This window comes from Ammospiza caudacuta, chromosome 4, assembly GCF_027887145.1.
Source record: "Ammospiza caudacuta isolate bAmmCau1 chromosome 4, bAmmCau1.pri, whole genome shotgun sequence".
NCBI classification, from domain to species: domain Eukaryota; kingdom Metazoa; phylum Chordata; class Aves; order Passeriformes; family Passerellidae; genus Ammospiza; species Ammospiza caudacuta.
The window spans coordinates 28,674,830-28,686,994 of record NC_080596.1 but is presented as its reverse complement, the minus strand read 5'-3'; the positions used below and the strand labels follow the sequence as shown (position 1 = coordinate 28,686,994).

The window sequence follows — 12,165 nt, the reverse complement described above, 5'->3', positions numbered from 1 at the left end:
CTAATTCAGATTGTGAAAATTTGTTTAAAAAGGTCATGCATGTAATGCTTGCCATGTAGTATGTGCATCATACATTTGTGTAAAATCAGAATTGCTTTTGCTTTGTGCTCCTGTCAGACCAGGACTGGCTGTGTTTGTGAGCCTTGTAGTTGTGCTGTATTGCTCCCAGAAATCCTTTTGGTATTTAGGTGTTTGGAATGAATTAGTAGCTGTGGGTCTGGTACATCCCAATGTTGCTGGAAGAGATACAAATGATCTCCAAATAACTGTATCCTAATCAAAGGGAGTTTAACATTCATATCTTTAATGTCAGGGAATGAAAACAGTGCAAGTCCATCCAGTATTGAAATGAGCTCTCATTTACTCTTGCTTCAACTGCAGCATAAAATGTACTATGTGAGAAAGTTTTTTTATGATGTAATGAAGAATTTTGTGTCATTATGGTGTTTTTTCATCAACATAAGGATTAATTTCCCTATCTGAAGAGGGTCATGTGCTAGCTGGAAACCAAAATAATCAGCTGCTCATATAATTGAGTGTGTTATCTTTCCTATCTCATTTAAATTAACACTTCTAAATGAAGTAATCAGAAATTCTTTACTTAAAGAACAGGCACAGTTACAAGGAAAAGTAATTCAATGCGCTGATAGATCTTCAGTTTAGAGTTGTGTGTTGAAAGTACAGTGTGGAAAATGATAGTGACCTTGTGTGTAATTGATTTCAGGGTGATCTTGCCATTGACCACACAGGTTGGATGGAAGAGTTTGTAATACATTTTTTTTCCTATTATGAAATAATTCTTCTTATATCAGTGAGGCCCTCCAGCCTTAAAAGCTTGATTTCAAAAGACAAACTCAGTGATTTAATGCTGGTGAAATTTACAATGTTGTTTTTGTGATCAATTCTTTAACACCTAGAGCTAATTAGAATCTTTGCCTGGTGTGACAGTAAAATGCATAATAGAGGTAATAGCAGTCAGTGTCAATACAATTAAAAATTCCATATTTCAATTTTTTATTTAATGCTGAACAGTCATTCTTGTCTATCCCCTCCCCATGTAGACTCACACAGGAGAAAAAGAGAAGATTTGCCCATATTGTGGACAGAAGTTTGCAAGCAATGGAACATTGAGAGTTCACATTCGAAGCCATACAGGTATTTATTATGATGAACAGAGAAGATTTTCTAAATCTGTAACAAGATAGCTCTATGTCCACAATTTATCTATCTACAAACAGGCAGATTTACATGTAGGCTTAACACAGCACCTTTGTCAGGCATTTTACCTGCTTAATGTGTAAAAACTGTTGTCAGGTTTCATTTTGCAAGTTTACACTTTCATTCAGATAAATGGCATCAGGCGGCTGAAAGAGGTTTCTTTGTGATAATTTGTTTACAACATAAAATGGTGTAGATTTGCCTTTGGCATGCCATTTTCTTGCCTCTGCATAACCAAGTTTGGCTTGCAGGGAGATGGCAGTAATTTCTGTGTGCTGCTTGCTGATGTTACCCATCAGTTTGCCTGGAGCAGAAAGTTCCAGTTTTTCAAGCTCATCGTGCAGATGGCTCTGGAGATATTCAAGCAGAAATACTTTTCACATGTGTGCTGCTACCAGTTAGATTTCAGGTCTGTCAAGCAGACTTTCCCAAATATAGGAGTTGGACTAATATGAGTGTAGGGGGATACAATATAAGAAAATAAAGGTAATATAGAAAGTAATTTTACCACATAAGAAGTTGCAGCTAAGCCAATTACTAAAGATTAGTAGCTGGCCTGACTTTAACAGGCCACAGCTGTAGCCAATAACAAGAAGAGTGCTATAAAAGAGTGGGTTGGTTGGTTGGCTGAGGGGAACTGGAGTCAGCTGGTTGCTGTGAGGAGGAAGAGTCAGTGCTTAGAGGAGCTGTCTGTGAGAAACGTCAAAGAGGTACAAAACTCTAGCAATGTGGAACCCTTGCACTGTAATGACAATAGAACTCTTGCACTGTAATGACAGCAGTGAGTTTTGTGAAACCACACACGAGGGACCTCTAACCCTGAGTAGACAGCCCTGCAAAATTTGTAACCTCTGTTATAGGAGGCTGTGACATTTTGAACTTAGTTCAAGCAGAAAGGCACCGAAGATTTCTAGTGCCTTTGTAAATTAAGTGCAGGGGGAGAAACTGCCTTGCCAGGAGATGATACAGGTTGGAATTACAGCAATTTGGAATGAGGAAATCATTTATGAATGAATAATGGTGCAGGTGGGAAACTTTCAAGGCCTCTTTTTTTTACCTGAGAAGCTAGAAGCAGTCATTGTACAGTTACTACTACAGGAAAAATGCTGTGCTAAATTCATTTATAATGACCTGAGAGAGAAACTGATTTGTTCCTCTTCCAGTCTTGCTGCTAGTCCAGTGTCAGTTACATTTTTGGTGGTTTGCATCCTTTACTGTGAGAATTAGCCAAAATAGATGTTTATGGTTGTTTTTGTCACTCTGTTACGATTTCTGGCCAGTTTTTGATTATCCTGATGAATAACGGAGGGGGGGGGTTGCTCCTAAGTTATGACTGTAGGTTTAAAAAGAGTATCTTTATTACATGGCAAAATTCCTAATGTAAGGTTGAGTGAGAAAATGGCCTAATTGGATTCTTGTTGTAAATCTGGAGGGACGGTTTTGTTTGGTGCTGTACCTGAAGGCTTCAGCCATGTTGTTCTTTGTCATAACACAAGCACACTGATCACGAGAGGAAATTGTTGTCCAGTGTTCAGTGAGCCTGAGGGAACATGGATTTCTGAGGAATACCTTGCATCATTCCCAAAGAACGTAAGGGGAGCTGCTGAAGGAAATCCAGGTCATCTGCGAGCAGGGTAAAAAAAAGTTGAGCACTCTTAAGTTCCCTACAATGAGAAAATTCTTGATAGCTTTATAGGGAATTTCTGAGCAGTAAGAAATCTTCAGAACTTAATTTATTCAGAGATGAATGTTTGGTTTCTAAATGTTGCAGTGATTGGTATTGGTGTCTGTTAAATTATTTGGATTTGAATTAATAATTTCAAAACCGTGCCATCCTTTTTCTCTTTGGTCAGACTTGAAAGTATCACTTTTCATTTTAAGCAGCCACTGTCTGTTTTCAGGAGATGATTCATCCTTCTGAATAAGCCTTGAGCTTTTGGTGCAACTAAGCAGTCCACCATAAATGTAAACATTGCCAAGACCTTTTGTCTTTGTGGTTACAGGTGATGAGGTTTGAGGTCTTTGTCATATTATCCCATTATCTTTCTGTGGTCAGCTAGACTTTGCTTTATTGTCTACTTTGTGTAGAGGTTTTGTTCTGTATTTACAAAACAAATTCAGGTAGAGGTTATTTTAAAAAGTGTTGTACATCACTTTTTCTCCTCCTTATGTCTATGAAATTCTTCTTTACAAAAGCTGAGGTTTTAGGGTACCTCTCAGGTTCTGCTTTGGAATGATATTTTTGATATGCTTAATAATCAATATACAGAAAGAGAAGCTCAGTGGGGTTTTGTCTTTTATTTAATATGCAGCATGTGCTCTTGAATGTTGTTCCACACAGACATGCACGCTTCCTGGATAAGCAATTTCCTTCCCTCTTCTGTGTTAGAATAAGACTCTGTAAATGAGCCCAAGAAGCACTTGGCCTTTTGCAGCAACTGAGCTGGTTTGGGGTGAGTGAACATGTCTGCATGTGCATGTACAGAGGGAAGGGGGTGATCTTTGCCTCTGAACCTGGAGTGTTGCTCTGTAATTCATCATCTGGGTTTCAGCCTTGGCATGACACAGACAGCGCTCTGCAGGTCAGCTGAAACACTAGAGCACATTCTCCCTCTCCTGTATCCTGTTGGTTTATGACTTCTTAGGGTCACAGGGAGCTGGGGTTAATTCAGCAAAAGAATCCTTTGACTGTGATATAAATTCCTTGGCTTGTTCATAAATTTTAAAAGAAATCCTACGGTCTACTCCACGGGCTGGAAACCCAGGGGCTGGGAGGTTAATCGCTTCCCTGAAGTTTTAAGCAACTTTCTGGCTGCAGTTTGTGCAGCTTCTCAGTTGCCTTATGCATATCTGTTTAAAGGTGTTAATTGCTGTGGGGTGTGTGTGGATTTGTGTGTGCCTGTGTGGGTATCTGGATATAAAAACACACATTTTATCTGTTTGCTGTTTATGCTGTTGCCTTCCTAATTAGTTGTGTCTTAATCCCTTCCATCCTTGGGATGTAGCACATCGAGCTGTGCAGCAGTGAAAGTTGTTCTGAAGTGGTTTATATTTGCAGGTAAATTTCTTTTAGAGCTAGGGGAATTAAGGGACTTAACTGTAATTCTGTCCTTTCTTTCCCTACTGATACGGAACAACTAATGGCCATAAAGGTCTTCCAGAAAATGATGTGTAAATATAGGTTAAAATATAACCTTATTTTGCTTTTACCATCACAGTTAGTCCAAGTCCTGATAATAAGCCAGTAAGATAACTTACATCTGTCCTAAATGTTCTCTGAAAAGATGAGTTTTTCAATTCTATATAATTTGAAAGCCATGACTTATTGTGTCTTTCTTACATGTTACATGCTCTGCTAGGTGCAAAAAGCAGGTTGGTTTTTTAAGCATGACTTGAGAAGGTTCCTTGAAAATTGACTTCCATGTGTATGAGTAAAAGATAATACCGAGAGATTACATTAAAACAGCAAAAAGCATTTGGACCACAGACTTTTTTATCCTTTGTGCTAACACAATGTTTTTCAATTTATGTTAGAGATTGTTTTATAAGCTTTCAAAGATATATGACTTGAGTTGCTGATTGCCTTCTTGAAATGCCTCCTGCACTGAGAGCCTGATGTTATGCACCTAATTTTGCCATTGTAGTCCCATTTCTACAAGTTAACTAAGCTTTTGAGCATATTTACAATCCTACTTAGTCCCAACTACATAAATGTCTCAGTTCAGATTTTGCACTTCTAAGACAAAATTCCTGGGCAAGTAAAATTTTAGTAGTGGAGTTGTAATAATAAAGATCTTTGGTTTTTAACAGTAGTTCAGTCATCTCTGAACACAGAAGACTTCAAAGTAGTTGAAGGAAGTAATGAGTTCAAGTACAGGATAAATTTTATTTATTATGGTGTAAAATATATCACCAAAGGTTTAATAGCTAAACAAGCAACTGTTTGTTCGTGTACATAATAATGTACAGCCAGGATCCTCATTCCTGCAGATCTTCTGCTGAATTACCTTACAAGTAATTTATATTTTCTTACATAGGAAAAAAGATAAAAGGCAAGCTTGAGGGAACTTCCTCTCATATGCCAATGAAGTATGTGAAGGAATGTATCTGTATCTAGTCAGTGAACAGCTTGCAAATGTCTACAGATAGGTTCTTTCTATTAATAACTTATAAATGATCCCACTTTTATCTACCCAGTTTAAAAAGGAGCTTGCAGAAGGCCTCAGAGGTAAGGTTCTGCATTTCTAAACCTTTCAGTTTATACATCATTGTCTTGTTCATCTCCAGACAACAGCTAAATCTTTAAAAATACCTGTAAAGTTTCATGCAGCTGTCAGCTTCTTGTTGTCTGTACCCATGAATGAGGAAATGTTCTTTTGAGGGGTAGATTATTTGAATGAGACCTCTTTAGATCAAATGAGTTACTGATGGATTAATGCTGTTCTTTAAAAGACTTAGTTGACCATTGGGTTCACTGAAGTAATAGATGTTACATTTTCCATTCATAGAGAAATCAGATTGTTTAATTCCACTGATATCTGCAAAGAATGGAACTGTTTTTTTCTTCAAAGTTGTGTCTGGTTTTTATTTCTTACTTAAGATTACTTAAAATCTTGATACCACTGTAGAACTGATGAGAGGCTGTAAGTAAGTAATAATGGTAGTTCATGCTTCACTGCATGGATTCAGATAGTCTTCTTATTTTGTAGGATTTTTTACTAGTCTTTATGATTCATTTAGTGGCAAATAGCCAATATCTCAATTATATCATTATAATTTCAGTGGACCACATAGGGCAAACATTTTACTGGTCTTAACTAGAAATAATCTGAATTCTTTGAATAAACCCTAAACTTTGCAGAAAACAAACCATCTCAGCTGTGAAAATACCACTTCTATACCTCAAAAATTAAAGCATTACTAAATACTAGGAAAAAGATAAGTAATAGGAAAAAATATTTCAAGTCTTCTGTTTTTTTCTTACTTTGCTAGAATAGGATTTGAGGTTTTTTCTTAATAAATATGTGACTGTTTTAGTGGATGGGAAATGCACGTTGTTGATTTACATGAAACCAATTCTAGTTCTCCCTGGTGACTGGAAAATGAGTGTTGGAGTTTGGTTAGAAAGCATTCACAAATAGACAAACTCAGAGTTATTCATCATCAGTGAGGAAACAAACCACCTGAAAAAACAGAGGCATTTCATCTCTTGTCTTCAGAGTCTGCCAGATTTGAATGTTGGTTAAAATGAAGTAAGAAATGTCTCTGAATGTCCCATACCTGAGGAGTGTTTCTCAGAGCACAGGACTGTTCTCAGAGCAGTCAGACCTATCCCTTTCCTTATCTGGCCCATGATGAGTATAAAGTTACCTGTGCTTTTGGTGTTTCTGGGACTTGTCTCAGCTGAGGTCCTCAAGATTTTATCTTTCAGATCACAAAGTTGCTTAGCTCTTGGCATGAGAGAGCTGTTCCTGTGTGGGGACTCCTGTACCTTCTCAAGAGCTAAATTTTGAGTGTTTAGTGGCTAAAAAAGAGGCAGGCCAGGATTTTGCACAGGCCAGATCACTTTTTATTGTGTAGGCTGGATTCAGACTAGTCCAGATGTCGTAAGGAAATCAGCTCATTGTTGCAGTTGGCCAGGCTTCTTGATTACTCTTCCGTTCTTTTCCCTCCCTGGAATCCCTGGTCAAAATGACAGAAATGCCTGAGAGATGCAGGCTATTAAATGCTTTTGAAGATGCTCCTCAGGATGTAGGAAATTGGCAATTCTACACAAGAGGAACTTCATTATTTTAAAGAGGTGTTGGTTTTCTCACAGGACTGCAACACCAAAGTGGTGAAATGTACTGAATATTTTCTTGACTTGTGAATTTTTAATCTTTCCTCAGTGAATGGTTTCCTGACATTTTCTAATTGAAGTTCTGATGGAATCACTGGGTTCACTGAATTCCTGTTTAATTTAATTTTGATTCCTAATGAAGTCCCCTTCCAAGTGGGAGAAATTCAGAGCTGTGTATTTTAGGTTTATTTGTGTTTGTGTGTGCATATTTGTATAGTGCATTAACTGAACCATGTTCAATTAAGGACACACAGTTTTTAATTGAATGGGAACACTGTTTAAGGGCAAGAGCAGCTGAGAATAAATGTGTGAAGCTGTCAGGTGCCCTCTCTGAGCAGTGTTCTGAAGCAGATGTCACAGATTATAATTTTGTTACATCCATTAACCTTTTGCCCATCCTTACTTGCTGTTGAATGCTGTCATCACCCCAGATTATCTCTGACTAAAAAAGCCCCCTTGAAATTTCCATTCTGGGCTGCCCTGTGGATCATCTGGTAAGGAGTGTTAAATGTGTGATCCAGATGGCCTCCAAATTCCTCCCCAGGTGAACTCTGCTCATTCCACTGCAGTTGGGCAGTGGTAGAGGCTCCCTTCTAACCCTCTCCCCTACCCCAGGCTTGAGTTAGGACTTGAAAAAGGATTATAATTAGCTATAACTGTTGTGAAAGCTGATGTTTTGAAATAATGCACATATATATCTATTTATACAGAAAAACATAACAATTTTTTTATTTAAAAAAAAATCTTCTAATCCCCCAAAAAGTTATAGTTCACCATCTGAAAGGGAGAATAAGGGAAATAGTCTGTGGAACAGTCTGAGGACCACATTGCTGTAATTATATTTATTGATTTTTGTAAAGAAAACTAAACAGAGGAGTTCTTGAGACTGCATATGCTGCACATGATCTGATGTTCTGTGCAGTTTGTTGTAGGTCTTTTTCTGGTGTTTGTGGGTGTTGACCAAAATCATTGATGCTCAATTCCCCAACTGGGCAGAAATGTATTTAAAAGTGTATGAAAAACCCCACCTTGATAATTTCATTGCTTAATTCAAATTCTTCATTCCTTAACTGAACAATTGAGTTCCGGACAGCAAGCCAGAGAATCCTGCTTGAAGGCTAACATGAATACCTGAGAATTGTATTTGTGTGTATTTGTGTCTAAGCAAGCTGCAGGGGAGCAGGGACAGCAAGCAGGACTGCAAATTTCACAGATGAAATAAAATCAGTGCCTGGTATGGTTTGAAAGAGCAGTGAGACTGTTTCTTTGGTTTGCTGGGCCCTTCAGATTAGGACTATTTCTCAGATGGATGTTTCCTTTTTAATTTTTTTCATTGGATGGGAATGCATTTCTCAGCTGTAAAGTACATATTGGCTTAATCTTATTTGAGGCTATTGTTCTGAAGTAATCAGTAACATTGGTAGTTCTAATCAGGTTTTCACCTAACTTGAGAACCAGCTTTGTTTTTGCGGCTCAGCTGACTCCAGGGAATGCAAAATACGGTATGAAAATAGCAATGCTTATGACCAGCTTGATTAACTGTCTCAAAGTCCTTATTAAATGTCTACCTGTAGCCACTGAAATCTTCAAAAACTAATGTATATATAGATTTGCTTCTTAATTGTTTTGTGTCTGAGTTTGGGAGATCTGTGTGCTAAACTCAGTGTAGATGCTGCCTTAGAGCACCTCTGATGGCAGATGTCTCATGGCAAGCTGTCCTGAACCCAACCAGAATGGGAGAATCTGCTATTTAACTTCTTAAGCCACATTAAGGTCCACTAGGTATTGTCATCTCAAGCTAGAGATGGAGAGGAGAAAAAAATATGTCCATTCTGTCATGACGTAGTTTCAGATCAAAATCCCATATGTTTTTCAATCATGGAATTGTTTTTCATAATCCTTGTATTAAGGTTAAATTTATTGTTATTATGTTAAAAGCTCTGATTTTTTTGTTCATACAAAATCTGGAAGTAGAATGTCTAGACTTTGAATTATGCTAAATCCACTGCAATTTATCCCAGGATTATTTATTTGGGGTTATTTGTACCGAAGTGCCATTAATGTGTTGAGCAGTTTGTTCTGGAACAGCAGGGACGTGACAGTCAGCTGTAACTCAGGGGTGAACTTACACATTTGTTACGTTTGACTTGCTTGACTGTTCTGTTATTTTAATGAAAGCAATAGCTTTGTTTAGAAAACAAATTTCAAAAACACGCAAACATAAAAATACTTCTATGTTTTGTGTATATAACTATATATAAAAATGTGTTTATGTAAAAATGCAGAGTGCAAATGGCCTAGTTGTTAATTGGCATTGACTTTACTTAAAGTGCACCCCCTCTTAGTCTGGTGTTATCACAAATTGACACCATCTCATAAATGTTCTTCTAGCAGCAAATCCAAGAAGAAGTTGTAGTTTATCTAGGGGAAATCTTTCTTTCACTTCAATTCTTAGTAACTCCTTCTTGTGAAGACGAGGGAAATAGAGGTTCATGACTTGCCAGGTATTTAATTTGCTTTTCTTAGTAACTCTTTGGTAGAGATCCATTCATTTTCTGATCAGAGGAATTTTGCATCTGGAAATCTCCACAATTTTAGTGCACAACCTGAAATTTATTACTGCAGTGTTTGTAATGGGGTTTTGGTAGTCCTTGTCTGGCTGTAGATGGATGTGAAAGCCCTGCTGGACAATGTCACTTTGCCAGCAGCTTCTATCACATGGCCCTTGCTCTCCAGTTTGTCTCAGTGACAATTCTAAACTTTGTGCAAGCACAACCCCCTCTCCTTTGTGGACACTGGCAGTAGTTTTCTATGAAATGTTGCACTTCACAAGTGCACAAGCCTTCACAAGTGGGAGGAATATTTCTAGCATTCATTTTTTCAAATCTGTATTTCCCCTCGTTGCCATCTTATTCCATCTGCTTATAACACGATAAGAGGAAGTTAAACTGTTCCTGTTTATCTTACAGGACTTAGAGTGGGACAGAGTGTGTAAGACTTCTCTTGGGGAACACCTGCTTCCCAGTAATCTCCTTAAATGTGGAATCATTCTGATGAGAAGCTGACTGGTAGCATGAATAACATTTGCCTAGGCTGGCTCAGAAGCAAGGAAGGAAGTTATTTTTTATGTAGAGTTGTAATAATCTTGCCAGATCTGCTGTCCACAAGATCAGATATTTAATGTAAGTTAGTTAGCTGGGCTCCTGAGACAGTAAATAGCAAAAAAGATGCATTGTCAGAGGGCAGTTTATTCACTTGTGAGACAGACTACAGAGGCTCTGCCCAGAGAGCAGTTAGTAAGAAATTTATACTAAGAAACTTGGTTGTTGCTAGCACAGATGTATTTTAAGTGGTCCATTGCTAATTTTGTAAAATCCTACAAAACTGAGGTAGCAGATAAGTTATAAGTTTAAAAGATGTTTATGCTCAGGGTAGATGCTTGTGTCAGCACCAGGGAACTTGAATAAATTCTAAGCATGCAAGCTCCAAAGGTGAAAGAAAATAACAAAAAGTAAGAGCAACAGTAAAATTACTTAGGAATATCTTTTAAGTAGTTTTACTGGGAATTTTTTCACACAAGTGCATGAGAAATTTATATAATTTAGAAAAACAAGATGGTTCCTAGTTTGAATGTCAAGTCAGAGCTGGCAGTCTAAGTTAGGCAGTAAACTCGATTTTTGGAGCAGTGGAGATTTTTGGCAGTGGACAGTTTCTAACAGCAGCTCCAAGCCCGACTTTTTCAGGTGTGACTTTTTCAGGTGATGTGGAGTCATTGTTGCCCTCTGCTGGCATCTGCCGAAAGCTCCTGAGGCTTTCCTCATCAAGCACCATGGTGTCCGTGGTTGATTTCAGAGGGACGCTGTTAATCTGTTTCAGACAAACTCAAGCCCATCCTTTGAAGGCAAAAGTCTTTCTCTTTAAAGAGACATGAGGGAGAGGGAGGAGGGTACAACTCCTACCTGTCATCGCTCATCTGCTTACAAACTGCTGAAAGCTTTAAATTCTCTGTTCAAAAGCCCCCAGACATAAAAATGTCAGCTGAATTAATTCAATATTTGAGTACTGACAACTGTTGGAGTGTTTGAATTTTGGGGGCATGAATTAAAGGCATCGAGGGTCAGGAGAGAGAGGATCATATATCAAACTGCTCAGTGAAAATACAGCTCTAACACAGAGGTTGTCACCTTCCTAAAAAGAACCCCAAAACCCCAATTCACACCGATTCTGTTATCTCTCAGAAAGCTGAGCTTTCTGAGAGATAACAGAATTCAAGAGAGAAGAATATTTGTGTTTACAAGTGCCTTACTGGCCAATCTTGTGCTTCTGACATTCACAGTTCCCTCTACAGAAGTAGAAGACAAAAGAGCAAAATAATTGTTCTACAAAATAGAGGAGGGTGGCCAATCCTCTTCCCTAAATAATCATCTCACCTCAGGTGCCCTTGAATCTCTACACAATGTGTGAAAATGGAGATTTCATGTCCAGCAGTACCTCTTTGTAAATATTTTTGGTATATCAGAGAAATAGTGTGGTTTGGATTTTTTAAACTCTGAAATGGAGTTAATCTTGCTTGCCTGTTTTAGAAGATTGAGTGTGAGTGTTAATAAGTGCCTGACATTTGGTCTGTGTCAAATCTATGCATGCAGAAATATCTTTGTGAGCAGAAAGCACTGCATTGACTTTTATAAAACAGGCTTTGCTTAACTTGTGACAAACCTTTATTTGAAAAGACACCTTCAGCATTATGGTTGTGTAGAACAAAATCCATTTTGTTAACAGAAAATTTTCTATCAATTTTTCTACTGTGTTTTGTAATGGAAACAGCCTGATCTTTGCTTTTAAAGTGTTGTATGCAGGAACAGGAGGCAGTACACTCAGATACTGGTGCATTGCCTGAAGAGGTAAAAATTCAAGTACATGTCTTCCAAACGATGGTGCTCAGAAACTCTTTGCTGTTTGTCTCTGAACAGCTCAGTATCCACATTACACTAATGTGAATTTGGGAAAATGGATGCCAAATGACACCGGCGTAATGGAGCATTAAACAAATACCTTTCAGATATGGGATGCTGCAAGGGAGATGCTAACACTGTTCTGCTTCTACTTCA

The 12,165-nt window shown here is 37.9% G+C and overlaps 1 protein-coding gene across 3 annotated transcripts in view; it reads left to right on the top strand.

Moving 5' to 3' along the window:
- PRDM5 (PR/SET domain 5) overlaps positions 1 to 12,165 on the top strand; it is a 58,128-nt gene that overhangs the window by 31,558 nt on the left and 14,405 nt on the right. For all 3 annotated transcript variants that reach the window (XM_058804082.1, XM_058804081.1, XM_058804079.1), the window contains one exon: positions 1,062 to 1,155. In XM_058804082.1, the coding sequence (XP_058660065.1) occupies positions 1,062 to 1,155 (94 nt within the window). The remainder of the gene's footprint in view (positions 1 to 1,061; positions 1,156 to 12,165) is intronic.